Source organism: Haliotis cracherodii, unplaced genomic scaffold, assembly GCF_022045235.1.
Source record: "Haliotis cracherodii isolate W230 unplaced genomic scaffold, xgHalCrac1.p SCAF_4, whole genome shotgun sequence".
NCBI classification, from domain to species: domain Eukaryota; kingdom Metazoa; phylum Mollusca; class Gastropoda; order Lepetellida; family Haliotidae; genus Haliotis; species Haliotis cracherodii.
In genome coordinates, this window is record NW_027266297.1 from 20788464 (window position 1) to 20809827 (window position 21364).

General features: G+C 39.8%; 1 protein-coding gene across 2 annotated transcripts in view; it reads right to left on the reverse strand.

Moving 5' to 3' along the window:
• Positions 1-983: 983 nt before the first annotated feature.
• Positions 984-21364, reverse strand: part of LOC139478765 (putative ferric-chelate reductase 1 homolog) — a 47424-nt gene continuing 27043 nt past the window's right edge. For both annotated transcript variants that reach the window (XM_071261379.1, XM_071261380.1), the window contains exons 6-16: positions 19724-19924; positions 18316-18411; positions 17682-17829; positions 16165-16281; positions 11552-11667; positions 8573-8659; positions 7257-7328; positions 6658-6757; positions 4531-4671; positions 4092-4165; positions 984-2274 (exon numbers count right to left, since the gene is read on the reverse strand). In XM_071261379.1, the coding sequence (XP_071117480.1) occupies positions 2182-2274; positions 4092-4165; positions 4531-4671; positions 6658-6757; positions 7257-7328; positions 8573-8659; positions 11552-11667; positions 16165-16281; positions 17682-17829; positions 18316-18411; positions 19724-19924 (1245 nt within the window). In that variant the 3' untranslated portion in view covers positions 984-2181. The remainder of the gene's footprint in view (positions 2275-4091; positions 4166-4530; positions 4672-6657; positions 6758-7256; positions 7329-8572; positions 8660-11551; positions 11668-16164; positions 16282-17681; positions 17830-18315; positions 18412-19723; positions 19925-21364) is intronic.

A 21364-nucleotide genomic window follows, 5' to 3' on the forward strand; every position in this document is an offset into this window, starting at 1 on the left:
AAGTATTTCATAGGTTGCCCTTCCTGTAATTTGTAGTGCTTCCTGTAACTTGTAGTGCTTCCTGTAACAGTGCTTTTGTTAAGGTACATGTTGTTCTTCATGTAATTTAATGTGTTTCACATAACTTGTAATGCTTCATGTAACTGGCTGTGCTTAATAAGACTTCTAGTGATCTGTGTAACTTCATGTGCTTCCTGTAACTTGTAGTGCTTTATGTAACTTAATGTGTTTCCCATAACATAATGTGTTTCCCTGTAACTTGTGCTTCATGTAACTTGTTGTGATTCATGTCACTTGTTCTTCCTGTAACTTGTAGTGCTTCCTGTAACTTGAGCATCATAACTTCTAGTGCTTCATGTTACTTGTGGTGCATCATGTTACTTGTAGTGCTTCATGCTACTTGTAGTGCTTCATGTTACTTGTGGTGCTTCATGTTACTTGTAGTGCATCATGTTACTTGTAGTGCTTCATGCTACTTGTAGTGCTTCATGCTACTTGTGGTGCTTCATGTTACTTGTAGTGTTTCATGTTACTTGTAGTGCTTCATGTTACTTGTAGTGCATCATGATACTTGTAGTGTTTCATGTTACTTGTAGTGCTTCATGTTACATGTAGTGCTTCAATTAATTTGTCTTTCTTGTTACTTGTAGTGCATCTTGTAACTTCTGCTGTTCCTGTAATTTCCAGTAATTTTGACTTTTATTGTTTAGTATAACTTGTAGCGCTAACTGCTTCACGCTGATTCTTGTGAGTATCACACTTTATCCTTAAGATTAAAGAGGAAATCACTGAAGCATTTTTAAAGGCAATTTATTTATTTATATTTTACAGTTCCATTTTAAACATAAAAAATACATATCTTATGATAAAAGTTTAAATTTCTACACAATCTTTTCTCCATTTCTGTGTTTATTAAATAGGAATAAAAACAATATTCTCATTGTTCTTGATTCAAGATGCAGATAAAAAACACAAATCTCTGATGGTGTTTGAAAATGTAATGTCACTAGGACCAAGGCTGTGGTTGACCTATAGGAAGAGTCAAGAGAACATGACCTAAATAATGCATTAACCATTGTAAGCAATAACAAAACATTAACCTTTCATATGCTGAACACTGGCAAATATATCAAATAACATGTTCCTGCGATAAAGGAAGAATAATGGTCAAGTTCAAAACATTATAAATCATGATGGAACATTCATAGAATAAGAACTTGTAAATTTAATATGAACCTTCAGGACCATGGGAAACAGCACCTAAACCTAAAGAGGTGACAAAGATTTGATCAATGTGAACACATAGAATATAAAACATGTTTTTGATTCTCGTCTTGCAAAATATACAATACAGAGATGACAACATAGAGAACAGGCACTTGCTTATGTACATGGTAATATACATGGCAATATCCATGTGTATTCAATATTGGACATGTGGATAAAAGGAATGTATCTCACATAAAACTTGTGCAATATATTGCATGTGAAGAAGATAATGCACTTTCCTATGCAAACCCAAATTTAGGCCAGAACATAATAATATATATTCATAATTTGTTTTACCAAAACAGAGTTCACCTGAATTATTCTGGAATATTATATATTATATAAGGGTAAAGAAGAATCAAAGAAATAACAGGATTTTCTACTCAACCGGCATCTTTAAAACTAAACAACTAATTTAATTAATTCTGATTTTTACACTGGTGAAAAGTCTACAACAGGCACCTCACCCCTAAAATTAATGTGTCTGGCTTGAAAATGATATGTCATCAGTGGCTCCTCTTGGTGTCTATAAACACCATTCATACATGGCAAACAGACATCTGCACAAACACGTATGGACACAGTGGATGTTATCCAAAGGGACAAACTGTACAGACATTATGCTCTTGGAGTAGCATGACATGGATGGATTTCTACACAAAACACAAGCTGTCATGCTTGCTGGTACATCTGATTTCAAGACAAACTGACCTAATACACCTTCAGCAGTTAATATTTGACACATGGCTATGCCATTTGACACATTTCATAGAACTCTTTTAAATATCTGTAATATTTACCAGGGTAGAAAAAAACATATTATTTGTAACAACAGACATGCTATTCAGTATCTTATAAGCATGGTGACCATGATATGTCTGAAATGTCTTTGAGGCTGGATCCCGGTGCTGTCTAGGCGATGACGATGAGGACGATGATGGCGGCGGAGATGGCAGTGATGACAGCGATGTGGAGGAGGAGTAGACCCTGTCGGAGACAGGAACCCTGTAGGAAGACAAGACACTACATGGTCAACTGGAGGACTATTGGGGAACAATCTCAATAAAGTCAGCTTTTAGTTCTTGCTATCGCTAAACAAAGATCTGAGGACATCCCATTACGGGTCATGTCAGAATAACCTTTCATCTGACCAATCAAAGCGTCTCTTACCAGATCATAAAAGTGACAGTCGGAATGTGTTTTCTAATCATGCAACCTCGAAGACGTAAACACATGGTATTCCAACGACAGTTATGGCCCCTACGAAGGAATCTGTCAAAATTATCGTCTATCTCTCGCTTACGTGGGAGAAACATTTGAACGGTGGAGGCGTTGCACAGTACGTGGGAAGCACTGCCTTACAATCGCAACCATATATTAGACGTTCCAGTATGTTCGTTTGTTCAGTTTTCAAAATATTAATCAAGAACTGTGTCAACATATTTTTCAAGTGTAGTCTGAATTGGAAGTCGCCTGGTTGAAACGAGTGCCATAAAGCTCCAGAAAGGTTTTTTCTAATTGGCTGATGTCTACTTCTTGTTAGTCGTTTCAGTGGTCGGTTGTACTGACGTGACCCGCAATGGGATGTCCTCAGATCTTTGTTTAGCGGCAGCGAGAACGTAGATCTGATTTTAATGAGATTGATTGGGGAACAGAAACACAATAGAGACAAGTTGACAGAGCTGTTCAACTTCTTTATTCTTTCAATATGGTGTTTTGCAACTTTTACAAGGCAAGAGCGTCCACTAGCCTTTTTATCAAATCTTGTTTACACCCTTGCCGCATCAAGTCCACTTTCCTGTGCTAAATATGATTGGACTATTGCACATATTGCTAGTCCAATCAGAGAACGTTTCACAAAATCAACATACACAACTGGTACACCTTCGTATGATTTACCGCTGCCGGTCTTTGTTGACGTGAATATATCTGTTTCATCTTTTAAACAACCCAACTATTTCCTATGTTTCTGTGTTAAGGTTGCAAACGCGAATGATTTCGTTATCTGATCGACTTGGTCATTGCCTGTGGTTGTTGTCATCTTTGTGAAGCTATACGAGATAAGAACAGCGATCTGATTGAATATCCCGTTTTCATTACAAGGGGCACAACTCGTGATCTACGCGAGGTGGTGCCTTGGTCAGGCCAAGAAAAGTGGCCTTCATGTGGCAAGGGTAGAAACTAGGCTTTGATATAGGCTAGTGGACATGCTTGCCTCGGGAAGATATGTGTTTCGGTACAGGTGCCTGTTCTGCTATTACTTGCTCATCAATGTACTAGCCCCTGTACCTGTCAACTCTGTCTTCACTGGTAGAACAGCTTCTGAATTGCCACTAAAGATAATACTACAAAAGTAGTGCTATAAAATGTGATCCCATGTAGTGTAAATGTAACCTGATGACAAGTTGTAATTACTGCACACATCTAGTACTGCGTACATCACCATTGTGGTCTAATAGATGGAGAGTCTGCCAGGAGAGCAGAATATCAGTCGTTTGATCCACAGCCGCATCATACCAAAATAAATTGAAGAGGGTATATGTTGTTGCCCTGCCTGGTGCTCGGGATTATGGGATAAAACAAGGATTGGTCGACTTGAGTTAGTTTACTGTGTCTGAGAGGGATATCAATGACAAACTGTGGCATGGTATCTCAGACTATTAGAACTATAAAACCAGTATTGGTCCGCACTACTATAAGCAGCTGCAAATGCGCTCACGCATGCATGCACACATCGCTACATAAGTGCAATAACCTTGCTTGTGAAGTATACTCCATTTCACCTCACCTCGCCAGTATTGTGTAAGAGTCTGAGTATGTACCTGTTGTTTTGCTGGCTGAGCCTGTTGCTGAACTGGCATTCCCTTCTGCGCAAGTTCGTAAGTTTCACTGCGATCTGGAACATAACACCACAGTTAAGTCAACAGCCCAAAATTGCCTGTCAGATCTGATTGCACACATCCTGAATACATGTATATTTATGTGTTATAATAATAAGGCCATTCATATTGCACTCAAAGTGCTACAATACTTCTACCCCAGGCAAAAGATCAGTATGCACTTGATTTTCATTCTAAGCTCCCTGGTGAGTATACAACCCAAGCTGCCTGTGAGGCGCTAGTAGGCTAAAAGTCTCATTGCTTTCTCATCTGCGACCAGCGTCTGCTCTTGAATTGTGACCTGTCCGCTGTGCACAGGACCACGTGCCACCTCAGACGTAAGAGTTATACACTGAAGAGAACATGCTGGTAATCTACTGACCTTTTGACTCCGACTGACACCTGAAGCAGACGAGGAGGAACTCAATGAGGACCTGCCACACAACATAGCCCACCAGGATCCACGTCACATAGCTGGGGACTGCCGGTTTGCCAAGGTTTACACCCAGGAAAACTGTCACCACTGAAGAAAAGAAACAGAATTGCTTTATGCCAAGACCCAATATTTTGTTGAAATGCTATCACCACTCTACCACCAACAGTCAGGGCCATAATACATATGGCATCAATGTATTATTTGATTTCTGAGTGAAAGGTTTGTACGAATATGTTATATTCTTCATGGCAGACATTTGAGTGAGTGAGTTTGGTTTGATGCCGCTTTAAGCAACATTCCAGCAATATCACATCAAGGAACACCAGAAATGGGCTTCGCACATTGTACCCATATGGGTGATTGACTAAAGGTCTTTGGAGTGACGAGCGAACACTTTAACCACTAGGCAACCCAAACCCCCCGCAGACATTTGAAAATAATTTGAAACGTAAATAATGATAACAAAAATACAGTTTTGAATCTAAGGCGAATAAAAATGGGCCATGTCTAAAATTGGATCGAAATTCTGTGAGCAGTTTTTACAGACACTAAAGCTGGGATCTGGGATAGGCCTTGTAGTTTCAGATTAGACGTCAGTTAATGTTTTCTATGCTTATAAATGAGTTGGCAATGGATATAGAATTATCTTGTTCAACAGGCATACAGCTTCATCCTGAACTTATTCAACTATTTTTGTTATTATTTGGAGATGATGTTGTTTTGCTTTCTGACACTGTTTATGGTCTCCAGAAACGTATTGATACGTTAAAATATTTTTGTGATACCTACCATTTGTGTGTTAATCTGGAAAAAACTAAAGTCATTGTTTTTAAAAAAGGTGGTGTTTTATCAAAGTATGAGAAATGGAACTTTGATGGTTCCAGTCTTGAGTGTGTAACCTCATACAAATATTTAGGTTTATCTTTTACAAGAACTTTATCATGGGGTAAACATGTTAAGGTTGCAGCACTACAAGCTAAGCAAGTACTATGTGGCATACTGAAATCTCTGTCCAACCTTAAGCCCATACCCTTTGATTTATTTTTTAAAATATTTGATACCAAAATTAGCCCAATTTTGCTATATGGAGCAGAAATATGGGGTCTGAGTCCTGAAATTTGTAATGATATTGAAAGTATCCACATGATGGCTTGTAAGCGCTTTTTAGGTGTTTAGGTCTCCACCTCAAATCACGTTATAAGAGGTGAATGTGGCCGATATCCTCTATACATTTATGCTTATAAAAGAGTTGTTAAATATTGGTGCAAAATTTTGAAAATGCCAGAATCTAGATATGTAAAGAAATGCTATAATATGCAACTGCAAGCTGTAAGGAATGGTAAAGTAAACTGGGTTTCCAAAATTAGACACATAATTGTGTCAGCAGGATTTGGTTTTATATGGGATCAACAGTGTGTTGCAAATATACCTTTGTTCATAAAGGATTTTTTTGTGAGGCTAAAATTATCGTACCAACAAGACTGGCATTTAGCTATACATGAAAGTTCGAAATCATATTATTATTCTTTGTATAAGCAAACATTTGGTGTTGAAATGTATATTACAAGGCTATCATGTGATAAATTTAGAAGTATTATGGCACGTTTCAGATGTAGTTCTCATCATCTAAGAATTGAATCAGGTAGACATAACAAGAAACCTAGAGAAGAAAGAGTTTGTACTGTTTGTAAACATGGTTATATCGAAAATGAGTATCACTTTATTTTAATTTGTGATTGTTATCCAGCTTTGAGGTCAGAATATATATCCTTGCATTATTATGAGTTCCCGACAAGACATAAGTACAATATTTTAATGTCATCTACCAACCCATTTACTGTAAAGAAACTAGCCATGTATATTCTGAAAGCTATGAATCTAAGGCAAAGTTTGTTGGGATCTCCAACTCCCATTACCACACTGTAACCATTGTATCATGGGCCTATGGCCTACAATACATCTGAATAAAGTGAATGACAGACGGGTAGACAACTAGACAGATAACAAGACAACGACATAAGTTTATTTGACTGTCAGTCAGGTGAGCTAAGAGTGATAACTGATGATACTGACCTGCAAGAACATGAGCGGCTGTTCCCACACCGAAGTGGGCCCAGTTGAAGATTGGTCGGTTGGCATCATTTGGGTGGGGTCGGAACAGAGCCATGATTGGCTGGAAAGTACAATGTTATACCGTGACTGACATGTACACTAACTGCATGAAATGTATAATTATGCCTCAAAGTGAGACAGACCAATGAAAGAACAGAACTACTCACATCATATGAGACTGTAAACCATCAGTAAAAATATTTTACTCGCCCAATATTTTGCTGCTGACCTAATATGACACCGTATATGGCAACTAAAGACACCATAACAAACTAATTAAGCCTAAAAGTTCACTATTATTATCATTTCACTATTATATTACATATTTTTACTTCTTTGTTCACATTAGTTTCATGAGAAAAACGGTTGGTTGACGTAATGTTGGAAAATTGAATAGAAGAAGACATACAACTTGTTCAGACAAAAGGCAGACATATAGACAGATATCAGACAGAAGACAGACATGTCAGACACATAGACAGATGTCTTACAGATGTCTGACAGGAGACAGATGTAGATAGTGCATCGTCATACAGAAGCATGGTAAGTGGTGGACTTACATTCAGCACTGCCAGTGCTGTGACAATGACACCAAGAATCGGGTGAGCTTTCTTTGAAGCCTCTTCTCCGAGCTGGAAGAAACCAAACACAAGTTTAATGGTACTATCATGACTATTGGTGATTCGTTACTAAAGCTGCTATGTTGCTACTGGTGTCCTGTTGATCATAAAACCATGTTACTTTTGATGTCATGTTACTATCTGTGTTGTATTACTGTAGGTGTTGCATAACTATTAATGTTATGTTACTATTGGTGTGTATTACTATTGGTGTTGTGTGTTCCTATTGGTGTGTATTACTATTGGTGTTGTATTACTATCTGTGTTGTGTTACTATTGGTGTTGCATAACTATTAATGTTATGTTACTATTGGTGTTGTATTACTATTGGTATTGTGTGTTCCTATTGGTGTGTATTACTATTGGTGTTGTATTACTATCTGTGTTGTATTACTATTGGTGTTGTATTACTATTAATGTTATGTTACTATTGGTGTTGTATTACTATTGGTGTTGTGTGTTCCTATTGGTGTGTATTGCTATTGGTGTTGTATTACTATCTGTGTTGTGTTACTATTGGTGTTGCATAACTATTAATGTTATGTTACTATTGGTGTTGTATTACTATTGGTGTTGTGTGTTCCTATTGGTGTGTATTACTATTGGTGTTGTATTACTATCTGTGTTGTATTACTATTGGTGTTGTATTACTATTAATGTTATGTTACTATTGATGTTGTATTACTATTGGTATTGTGTGTTCCTATTGGTGTGTATTACTATTGGTGTTGTATTACTATTAATGTTATGTTACTATTGGTGTGTATTACTATTGGTGTTGTGTGTTCCTATTGGTGTGTATTACTATTGGTGTTGTATTACTATTAATGTTATGTTACTATTGGTGTGTATTACTATTGGTGTTGTGTGTTCCTATTGGTGTGTATTACTATTGGTGTTGTATTACTATTAATGTTATGTTACTATTGGTGTTGTATTACTATTGGTGTTCTGTGTTCCTATTGGTTCGTATTACTATGGTGTTGTATTACTATCTGTGTTGTGTTACTATTGGTGTTGTATTACTACTAAAGTTGTGTTACTATTGTCTTACTACTTGTGTTACTATTGTCTAACACATGTACCAATTCTTGTACAATTTGCTCAAACTTGAATCTAAGCTGCATAGCTTCTTTAACATCACTTGTGTAATACCATAGGTGCAATGTCAGCTAAATGATAAAGATTCTTGTCAAACAACCTATTTGTACAATCTCTAGAAGGCAGTGTTGATGAATGGTATCTGTAGTACTCACCTCACTCCAGCCCTTCACTTCCACAAAGATGAGGATGAATGCAGTGACGGCAGCCAGGACCACAAGCACCATGAAGCTACGATGAAGCTGGATCGATACACACATGACAATAAGAATTCAAAACATCAAAGCTTTCGGGATTCAAACTCACATCTCGATTACCTGGCCGCAAACAAACTGGGACAGACAAGTTCATACAGACCTACAAAGATCATTGTATACAGTGAAACCCTGTTTATCCGGACAGTAAGATATCAGTGAATTCGTCCAGATTTATAATTGTCTGGATAAACGAATCATGGGTACAGAGCTATGTCACTTGTGATGCATGTTCCGTGTTCCCAGCAGTAAATGTTCCAAAAGTGGAGTTTTCAGAGTCCACTGTAACAAGGGTTTGCTGTAGTTATTAGTATGGGCTTATGTACGAAATTAAAGGATTAAGAAAAAATTGGGTAGAATCTTGGCAACAAGGTTTAAATCATCAAAATACATCACTGATTAGGAAATATGAAGTTGCCAGGTTTTTCACGAACTATTGTGGTGGCCATCTTAGATTTCAAAACAACCACCATTTAAAATCCATTTGGTTATATTTCAAAATATGACTGTCTTCAATATTCTGACACATTGTCACATTACATCATGAATGAAAGGTCTATTTATGCCCATCTATGCCCATATAGTGATCATCATATGACACCAGGCGTTTAAAAACAGGCGAACATGGGCTGCTGCCCTTCCGGTTGGACAAAGACAAGCTACAAACTGGCTCATTGTTCTAGGAATGACACATGCAGAAATCTCTTGAAATGATTAGTGATTGCATACAGATTCTGAGAGCATCTTTCCCCTGCATCATATGCTCTGCTGTCTCAAAGGAGAGGAAAAAGTTTAGTAAGGGTAGATGGCATCTTCCCTAGGCAAGAGAGTTAACTGACTTTAAAAGTCCAGTTTCCACCCTTGCCGAACTAGGCTGGAATTAGTGGGCTTGATCGTAGCGCCACCAGCGGCTATTACCAGTTATGTCCCTACTAAACCTCTCCTATGGACCAATCAGATTCCTCCTCTCGTATCACTAACAGGACGATCTGATCGATAATCAAGATCTATTCTCACACGCAAAAGAAACGCAAGTGGTTTTAAGCAAATAGGTAACAAACACGGAACCATAAATTGATATGAGTTTTAGCATGAAGCCTGATGGTGTTATCAATATTTTTGGTTGCATTTTGGAAGCCCCGAGTAAAAACGCAACATAAAAAACGAATCGCCAAAATGCACCATTTCAATGAATATGTGGGTATCAGGCACCCATTTCTCGCGAAATCGAAAATGCATGAACTGTCATGAACTGTAGTGGGTATAAAACTGTGGCTGATTCTTGGACCTACCACTCCTTGGTCAACAATGCCACACCTAACTCTAATTCAGAGAAACCAGGCTATCAGATGTTTGGAAGCTGGAGAGTCTGTCCAAGATGTTGCCCGTCATTTCAACGATAACATAACCACAATTTACCGCCTCCTGCATCGATACAATGCTACACAGACCACAGATGACCTTCTTGGACCGATCGTCCTAGGGTCACCACACCTAGACAAGATCGGCAGATTACCCGACAACACCAGCGACATCCATTCCAAACTGCAAGTGAAAGTGCTCGACAGACCATAGGAAAACATAATCGACACATTAGTCGGGACAACCTCAGATGTTGCCGACCAGCACGTCGTCCTGTTCTCCAACCACAGCATCGACAAGCACGACTTCAGTGGGCACAGGGTCATCGCAATTGGCGTCATCGTGAGTGGAGGTGTGTCATCTTCTCTGATGAAAGTCGCTTTTGTGTCTCCCATGCAGACGGAAGAGTCAGAATTTGGCAGCGTCGAGGTGATCATTTCACTGACAGAAACGTTGTGGAAAGGGATCCATGGGGTGGACCTAGCGTCATGATATGGGCAGGGATTGGACTTAATGCAAGACTTGGACCCATGTGCTTGTCAAGGTCGGGGACATGGCGTCACTGCTCAGCGGTATATCGACCAAGTGATCAGACCCCACGTTGTTCCATTTTTTGCACAACATCAACAACACATTTTCCAGCAGGACAACGCTCGTCCCCATGCTGCCAGAGCTACCATGGCCTTTCTGCAACAACACAACATCCGTGTTCTACCATGGCCAGCCCTCAGCCCTGATCTGAACCATATCGAACACTTGTGGGGTGAGGTTCAAAGGCGTCTGCACAATGTGCGCCCAGTCCCTACAACTGCCAATGAACTATGCACAGCTGCTCTGGATGTGTGCAGGAAGATCCCTAGGGCCTTCACAAATCATCTGATCCACTCAATGTACAGGAGATGTGTGGCAATGATCAATGCTAATGGTGGTCACACCAGGTATTGACTGACATTTTGGGTATTGACCCGAAACTATGTAAGCCCTTAACATTTGAAAAAAACAATCATGTCATCTGCCTTTTAATCCATTAAACTGTCTTCAGTCAAATTTTTGTCAATATTGCCCTATTAGTATTTCTTGTCTTTACTGTTGAAAATAAATAACATGTATACTGCATACTCGACTTGCGTTTCTTTTGCGTGTGAGTATATATTGTGATAAAACGGGTCTTACATCGCGAAATGCATCAAATCACGTGAGCACCCTGATCAAAAACATGAGAAGATTTGGAAAATATCTGCTGACCACGAGTTGATGGTGCACATGCTTTGCAAATCCTGCAATCGACCAAAATCGGTATGACACTTTACAAACCGGATTGCAATTTCGGTGCGCGATTTTGATTTGACTATGCATAGACTCGTTAGTCCAACCAAAATGTAACTCCATAATACCAGCCTAGTTCAGCAAGGGTGGAAACTGAACTTTTATAGTAAGTTAACTCTCTTGCCTTGGGAAGATGGGTAGATGGATGATGGACATTCAAGACAAGAAACTCACATGAACTCCGGAACCTACCTGGAACCACACTTTCTCCCCGAGGCATGAACTCTCAGGCCACACTGGCTTGTAGTAGCGAGCGATGACGATACCGAGGCTGGCAGCAAATATCCAGGCTAACACCATCAATGAGCCTGGAACAGGATGTGTTATTGCATGTTCAATAATGTGTTGACTGTGTGCTGAGTATGTATAGATGCCTCTAGTACTGTTCACTTCACACACCATGTGCTGATCATGTAGTTATGAAGTATTGAGTGTGTGGAGATAAGTGTGTTGAGTGTTAGGAGATAAGTGTGTTGAGTGTTAGGAGATAAGTGTGTTTAGTGTATGGAGATAAGTGTGTGGAGATAAGTGTGTGTAGAGTGTGTTGAGTGTGTGTAGATAAGTATATTGAATGTGTGTAGATAAGTGTTTAGTGTGTGGAGATAAGTGTGTATAGTGTGTGGAGATAAGTATGTTGAGTGTGTGGAGATAAGTATGTATAGTGTGTGGAGATAAGTGTTTAGTGTGTGGAGATAAGTGTTTAGTGTGTGGAGATAAGTGTGTATAGTGTGTGGAGATAAGTATGTATAGTGTGTGGAGATAAGTGTTTAGTGTGTGTAGATAAGTGTTTAGTGTGTGGAGATAAGTGTGTATAGTGTGTGGAGATAAGTATGTTGAGTATGTGGAGATAAGTGTGTTGATTCTGGGAAGATAAGTGTGCTGAGTCTGGGGAGATAAGTATGTTGAGTGTGTGGAGATAAGTGTGTTGATTCTGGGGAGATAAAAGTGTGCTGAGTCTGGGGAGATTAGTGTGTTGAGTCTGTGGAGATAAGTGTGTTGAGTGTGTGGAGATAAGTGTGTTGAGTGTGTGTAGATAAGTGTTTAGTGTGTGGAGATAAGTGTTGAGTGTGTGGTGATAAGTGTGTTGAGTGTGTGGAGATAAGTGTGTTGAGTCTGAGGAGATAAGTGTGTTGAGTGTGTGGAGATAAGTGTGTTGAGTGTGTGGAGATAAGTGTGTTGAGTGTGTGAAGATAAGTGTGTTGAGTGTTTGGAGATAAGTGTTTAGTGTGTGGAGATAAGTGTTGAGTGTGTGTAGATAAGTGTTTAGTGTTTTGAGATAAGTGTTGAGTGTGTGGAGATAAGTGTGTTGAGTCTGAGGAGATAAGTGTGTTGAGCGTGTCGAGATAAGTGTGTTGAGTGTGTGGAGATAAGTGTGTTGAGTGTGTGAAGATAAGTGTGTTGAGTGTGTGGAGATAAGTGTGTTGAGTGTGTGGAGATAAGTGTTTAGTGTGTGGAGATAAGTGTTGAGTGTGTGTAGATAAGTGTTTAGAGTGTGTAGATAAGTGTTTATTGTGTGTAGATTAGTGTTGAGTGTGTGGAGATAAGTGTGTTGAGTGTGTGGAGATAAGTGTGTTGAGTGTTTGGAGATAAGTGTGTTGAGTGTGTGGAGATAAGTGTGTTGAGTGTGTGGAGATAAGTGTGTGGAGATAAGTGTTGAGTGTGTGGAGATAAGTGTGTGGAGATAAGTGTGTTGAGTGTGTGGAGATAAGTGTTGAGTGTGTGGAGATAAGTGTGTTGAGTGTGTGGAGATAAGTGTGTTGAGTGTGTGGAGATAAGTGTGTTGAGTGTGTGGAGATAAGTGTGTTGAGTGTGTGGAGATAAGTGTGTTGAGTGTGTGGAGATAAGTGTGTGTGGAGATAAGTGTGTTGAGTGTGTGGAGATAAGTGTGTTGAGTGCGTGGAGATAAGTGTGTTGAGTGTTTGGAGATAAGTGTGTTGAGTGTGTGGAGATAAGTGTGTGTGGAGATAAGTGTGTTGAGTGTTTGGAGATAAGTGTGTTGAGTGTGTGGAGATAAGTGTGTGTGGAGATAAGTGTGTTGAGTGTGTGGAGATAAGTGTGTTGAGTGCGTGGAGATAAGTGTGTTGAGTGTTTGGAGATAAGTGTGTTGAGTGTGTGGAGATAAGTGTGTGTGGAGATAAGTGTGTTGAGTGTGTGGAGATAAGTGTGTTCAGTGTGTGGAGATAAGTGCGTGTCGAGATAAGTGTGTTGAGTGTGTGGAGATAAGTGTGTTGAGTGTGTGGAGATAAGTGTGTTGAGCGTGTCCAGATAAGTGTGTTGAGTGTTTGGAGATAAGTGTGTTAAGTGTGTGGAGATAAGTGTGTGTGGAGATAAGTGTGTTGAGTGTGTGGAGATAAGTGTGTGTGGAGATAAGTGTGTTGAGTGTGTGGAGATAAGTGTGTTGAGCGTGTCCAGATAAGTGTGTTGAGTGTGTGGAGATAAGTGTGTTGAGTGTGTGGAGATAAGTGTGTGTGGAGATAAGTGTGTGTGGAGATAAGTGTGTGTGGAGATAAGTGTGTTGAGTGTGTGGAGATAAGTGTGTTGAGTGTGTGGAGATAAGTGTGTTGAGTGTGTGGAGATAAGTGTGTTGAGTGTGTGGAGATAAGTGTTGAGTGTGTGGAGATAAGTGTGTATAGTGTGTGGAGATAAGTATGTATAGTGTGTGGAGATAAGTGTTTAGTGTGTGTAGATAAGTGTTTAGTGTGTGGAGATAAGTGTGTATAGTGTGTGGAGATAAGTATGTTGAGTATGTGGAGATAAGTGTGTTGATTCTGGGAAGATAAGTGTGCTGAGTCTGGGGAGATAAGTATGTTGAGTGTGTGGAGATAAGTGTGTTGATTCTGGGGAGATAAAAGTGTGCTGAGTCTGGGGAGATTAGTGTGTTGAGTCTGTGGAGATAAGTGTGTTGAGTGTGTGGAGATAAGTGTGTTGAGTGTGTGTAGATAAGTGTTTAGTGTGTGGAGATAAGTGTTGAGTGTGTGGTGATAAGTGTGTTGAGTGTGTGGAGATAAGTGTGTTGAGTCTGAGGAGATAAGTGTGTTGAGTGTGTGGAGATAAGTGTGTTGAGTGTGTGGAGATAAGTGTGTTGAGTGTGTGAAGATAAGTGTGTTGAGTGTTTGGAGATAAGTGTTTAGTGTGTGGAGATAAGTGTTGAGTGTGTGTAGATAAGTGTTTAGTGTTTTGAGATAAGTGTTGAGTGTGTGGAGATAAGTGTGTTGAGTCTGAGGAGATAAGTGTGTTGAGCGTGTCGAGATAAGTGTGTTGAGTGTGTGGAGATAAGTGTGTTGAGTGTGTGAAGATAAGTGTGTTGAGTGTGTGGAGATAAGTGTGTTGAGTGTGTGGAGATAAGTGTTTAGTGTGTGGAGATAAGTGTTGAGTGTGTGTAGATAAGTGTTTAGAGTGTGTAGATAAGTGTTTATTGTGTGTAGATAAGTGTTGAGTGTGTGGAGATAAGTGTGTTGAGTGTGTGGAGATAAGTGTGTTGAGTGTTTGGAGATAAGTGTGTTGAGTGTGTGGAGATAAGTGTGTTGAGTGTGTGGAGATAAGTGTGTGGAGATAAGTGTTGAGTGTGTGGAGATAAGTGTGTGGAGATAAGTGTGTTGAGTGTGTGGAGATAAGTGTTGAGTGTGTGGAGATAAGTGTGTTGAGTGTGTGGAGATAAGTGTGTTGAGTGTGTGGAGATAAGTGTGTTGAGTGTGTGGAGATAAGTGTGTTGAGTGTGTGGAGATAAGTGTGTTGAGTGTGTGGAGATAAGTGTGTGTGGAGATAAGTGTGTTGAGTGTGTGGAGATAAGTGTGTTGAGTGCGTGGAGATAAGTGTGTTGAGTGTTTGGAGATAAGTGTGTTGAGTGTGTGGAGATAAGTGTGTGTGGAGATAAGTGTGTTGAGTGTTTGGAGATAAGTGTGTTGAGTGTGTGGAGATAAGTGTGTGTGGAGATAAGTGTGTTGAGTGTGTGGAGATAAGTGTGTTGAGTGCGTGGAGATAAGTGTGTTGAGTGTTTGGAGATAAGTGTGTTGAGTGTGTGGAGATAAGTGTGTGTGGAGATAAGTGTGTTGAGTGTGTGGAGATAAGTGTGTTCAGTGTGTGGAGATAAGTGCGTGTCGAGATAAGTGTGTTGAGTGTGTGGAGATAAGTGTGTTGAGTGTGTGGAGATAAGTGTGTTGAGCGTGTCCAGATAAGTGTGTTGAGTGTTTGGAGATAAGTGTGTTAAGTGTGTGGAGATAAGTGTGTGTGGAGATAAGTGTGTTGAGTGTGTGGAGATAAGTGTGTGTGGAGATAAGTGTGTTGAGTGTGTGGAGATAAGTGTGTTGAGCGTGTCCAGATAAGTGTGTTGAGTGTGTGGAGATAAGTGTGTTGAGTGTGTGGAGATAAGTGTGTGTGGAGATAAGTGTGTGTGGAGATAAGTGTGTGTGGAGATAAGTGTGTTGAGTGTGTGGAGATAAGTGTGTTGAGTGTGTGGAGATAAGTGTGTTGAGTGTGTGGAGATAAGTGTGTTGAGTGTGTGGAGATAAGTGTTGAGTGTGTGGAGATAAGTGTGTTGAGTGTGTGGAGATAAGTGTGTTGAGTGTTTGGAGATAAGTGTGTTGAATGTGTGGAGATAAGTTTGTGTGGAGATAAGTGTGTTGAGTGTGTGGAGATAAGTGTGTTGAGTGTTTGGAGATAAGTGTGTTGAGTCTGGGGAGATAAGTGTGTTGAGCGTGTCGAGATAAGTGTGTGTGGAGATAAGTGTGTTGAGTGTGTGGAGATAAGTGTGTTGAGTGTGTGGAGATAAGTGTGCAGATGCCACTAGTCGTGTCCCTGCTACTCACCATGTGCCTTGACGAGTGTGAGTGGGATGGCACCAATGGTCAGCTCCTCAAACCTCTGAAAGTTGGCCGCTCTAGTTGTTACAAACGGAGTCTCATCATGTTTCTTTATAGCCCTGGCTGTAAAACAAAGATATATCACATAAAATACATGCTCTATCACATGATACATATGCTTTATCACACAATACACCTGCTTTATCACATGTTTTTTGTTGTTGTTTAAAACCGCAGTTAGCAGTATTCCATGATCAAATTTGGAATAGACAATCCAGTGATTGATATCATGAGTATTGATCCCGTTAGTCGCATCTTACGACAAGCATGGGTTGATGAAGACATATTCTAACCTGGATCTTCCCAGGTCTATCACATAACACATGCTTCATCACATAATACACATGCTTTATTACATGATACAGATGCTTTATCACATGATACACATGCTTTACCACTAGATACACATGCTTTATTACATGATTCACATGCTTTATTACATAATACACATGCTTTAATACATGATGCACATACTATATCTCTAGATACACATGCTTTATCACAAGATACTCATGCTTTATCACATGATACACATGCTTTATCACATGATACACATGCTTTATCACATGATACACATGTTTTATCACATAATACACATGCTTTATCACATGATACACATGTTTTATCACATGATACACATGCTTCAGAATTTCATAAGAAAGTTTGTAAAGACGACATTGATGTCATATTTTGGGTCGCATTCGTTTCCTGATTCAATTCAAATCTAGGCAACCAAGCTCTACATTGCCAATACAGTATATTCATCTCTATAGCAAATCATGCTTGTCATATGATTCACATGCTTTATTACATAATACACATGCTTTAATACATGATGCACATACTTTATCTCTAGATACACATGCTTTATCACAAGATACACATGCTTTATCACATGATACACATGCTTTATCACTAGATACACATGCTTTATCACATGATACACATGCTTTATCACAAGATACTCATGCTTTATCACATGATACACATGCCTTATCACATGATACACATGCTTTATCACATGATACACATGTTTTATCACATAATACACATGCTTTATCACATGATACACATGTTTTATCACATGATACACATGCTTCAGAATTTCATAAGAAAGTTTGTAAAGACGACATTGATGTCATATTTTGGGTCGCATTCGTTTCCTGATTCAATTCAAATCTAGGCAACCAAGCTCTACATTGCCAATACAGTATATTCATCTCTTTAGCAAATCATGCTTGTCATAAGATTAGGAGGTAAGACTCACTGACTCGATTGATGCATGTCATCGTAACCCAATTGCATGGATCGATATGCATGATGTCAATCACTGGATCGTCTGGACCAGACTTGATTATTTACAGACATGCATCATGCAGCTGGAATGCTACTGAGTGCTGTATCAAACCACAAAAAAACCCAACTAATTATCTCCTAAATAACCCAATTCAAGCAATGATCACCTGAGAGAGCTGTACCCCTGGCAAGCAGCAGATATCTTTCTTTGGTCAAGCTAAATAAAGTGTTGTCAAGGGTTCCCTGCTTGGTGAGGTTGTAAGAGCAGGCAAACACTCCATTATTGATTGAACCACTCAGTAGGCCTGCTTCAGTCTGGAACACCAACACAAAATTAATAATTTCATATCCAGAAAAAGGAGTAAACATAAAAAAAGTGCACTCTCATGTCTTGACAATGATCATATTAATTTTACTTCTTTCAACCAAGAACACGTGATAACCTATAGCAATACCCCCAAAACATTTGAAACTGTACCAACCCTTGAGATACCTTCAGCATTAACATAACTGGTCCTGGCTACCAGGCTATAGAGTGAGTGAGTTTAATACCACTGTCAGCAATATTCCAGCTATGTCATAGAGGCCTGTAAACAATTGAGTCTGGACAAGGTAAACCACAGACAGAAACACAGACAACTGTCCATCTCATCAGAGCATGACAGCATGACCATCCAATGACATGAGGTCAGCCACATCCCAGAGCCTGATCACCCAATAAAATCAAGTCATCCTTTACACAAGCAGCAGAGCACTGGGACCTGTGTGCCCACACTAAGTTGGAACCAGTTTGTCACTTACGGTTTGAAGCCGGGAGTTGCTTCTGCCAGTGTTCTGGGAGTTGTAGACAGCCATCTGACCATTGAAGATTATGCACTCTGTTACACCATCTGAACCCTGGAACAAAAGAAACCACGCCACTTAGCTTCTGAGACATGAAAAACAGCAAAATAACCAAAACACTCAGTGGCAGATGGGGATACCTTTGACTTACTGACATACAGATGAAGACATGATGAAGATGAAGATGAAGATGATGATGATGATGATGATGATGATGATGAAGATGATGATGACGATATCTGACTTTATTATTGACAAAGACAAGGGCATAAGGTTGCATGAACAACCAGACAATAAACCGGTAGAAAGGATCATCACTGAATTGACTGCCTCTGTGGCCTAGTGAATCGAGTGTTTGCCCGAGAGAGTGGAATGTACGATCACCGGCTGCGTCATACAAAAAGATGCTGAATGGAGATACTCTTTGTTACGCTGCCTGGGGGATGCACGTTGCTACATGAGTGCAATAATCTTGAACAGGATGTGAAACCCCATTCACCTCACGTCATCAGTGAACCAAGGTGATTGTAAAAAGGATGCCAACCGAAACACTGACATGGACATGAAGCTGGGTACAAAGAATTTCATTCAAAGGTATCGGTTCATTGTGAAAGAACCAAAATACAAGAACAGCTAGGGTTCTAAAGAACAAGGACATACAGTTCATGAATTCATGGAGATGGCTCCAAGGACACATGGACAAAGACATGATGGCTCCAGGGACAGTCATGGACTCATGGACATGGCTCCAAGGACACATTCATGGAATTGTGGACATGGCTTCAATGACACAGTCAAGGAATCATGGACATGGCTCCACAGACACATTCATGGAATCATGGTCATTGCTCCAAGGACACATGGACAAAGACATGATGGCTCCAGGGACAGTCATGGACCAATGGACATGGCTCCAAGGACACATTCATGATATTGTGGACATGGCTCCAAGGACACAGTCATGGACATGGTTCCAAGTACATATTCATGGACATGGTTCAAAGCTCACAGTCATTGAATCATCGACAATGCTTCAAGGACACGTGGACAAAGACATCATGGCTCCAAGAACCCATTCATGGACATGGCTCCAAGAATACCATCATGGCCATGGCTTCAAGGAAACATTCGAGGAATCATGGACATAACTCCAAGGACACATGCATGAAATCATGGACATGGCTACAAGGACACAGGTCATGGCTGGTTCATGGTCATGGCTCAAAAGCACACATGGACATAGTTTATGGACCAAGACATGATTTCAGGGTCATTACAAGCAACTGGAAGCTCTCATAAAATCTCTAACATCATCCTCAACCTCATCAACTAGCAACTTTCCTTGCATGAGGAAACACTGACTTACCATCTTCTGGTCGTCAGACAGACCTATAGCCATCCAGGCATTGCTTGCCCCGGGGAAGCTGGCCTGGATGAAGAACTTGACGTGGTCGCTGCTGTCTTCCCAGCCGACCACAAAGGTGCAGCCGGTGCTGTCACAGTCATGGAAACAGCCTCGTGTGCTACCGCAAGAAGAATCTTTTGGAAAGCGTCCAGGTTTCGGAGCCTGGAGAGATAAAAAAAATCATCTTAAGATAACAACTATACTCCACACATCATTCTTATGGGAGAAAGTCTTGGTTACATTCATTAAATGGCAAGGTTTCAAAGTAATGACACTAATCTTTCACAATTTGATGATTACATATAATCTTGCTGATTAACATACTAAATATCAATTGTAAAGAAATTGCTTTTGAAATAAAAAAATGATTTTATCATATTCATACATTTCAAGGAGGCAAGAGACCCTATCTAAGCACTACAATTCACTGAGGAAATTAGCATCTTTGCTCAGATTTGCCCCAATAATAACCTTCGTTTATCATTACCATGCTCATGGGTTTCACCGCAACATCAAATTATCAACATTCAGGTTACACTCCAAAGATTACTACAATGCCATTGCAGTGTAACAACTCATTACCTCCCTAACTTACACATCACTATCATGTCGATGTCTACCTGAAACTCCAATGCAGAGATGACAACCCTAATTGCAATCTCATTAAAATCAGACCTTAGTTCTCACTAATGCTAAACAAAGATCTGAAGACATCCCATCACGTCAGAACCTTTCATCCGACCAATCAAAGTGTCGCTTACCAGATCATAAAAGTGACAGTCGGAAAGTGTTTTCTAATCATGCAACCTCGAAGACGTAAACACATGGTATTCCAACGACAGTTATGGCCCCTACGACCGAATCTCTCAAAATTATCGTCTATCTCCCGCTTCCGTTGGAGAAACATTTGAACGGAGAAGGCGTTGCACAGTACGTGGGAAGCACTGCCTTACAATCGCAACCATATATTAGACGTTCCAGTATGTTCGTTTGTTCAGTTTTCAAAATATTAATCAAGAACTGTGTCAACATATTTTTCAAGTGTAGTCTGAATTGGTAGTCGCGTGGTTGAAACGAGTGCCATAAAGCTCCAGAAAGGTGTTTTCTAATTGGCTGATGTCGACTTCTTGTTAGTCGTTTGAGTGGGAGGTCAATGTTCGTGAAAGGTCGTTCTGATGTGACCCGTAATGGGATGTCCTCAGATCTTTGTTTAGTGGCAGCGAGAACTTAGTTTTTTTAAAGAAGCTGGAAACCTTTGTTTAGGCACGTTTTCATTTAGAATGAGAAATGCATAGTATGAGATAGGATAAGTTTAAAAAATTGGTAATTTGGGGAAGGAAAATTGTTATAGCATTATATTTAATATAGGCTCAAAATCATAATTAGTACACCAAAATCGTAATTGTTACCATTTTTGCACAATGACTCCTTTCACTATGAACTCCCCAGTGTTGACTTATGAGAAGCCTCTGTGTTTGTTTGTTTGTTTGTTGTTTAACGCCACACTCAGCAATATTCCAGCTATATGACGGCGGTCTGTAAATAATCGAGTCTGGACCAGACAATCCAGAGATTGATATCGTGAGCATCGATCCACACAAT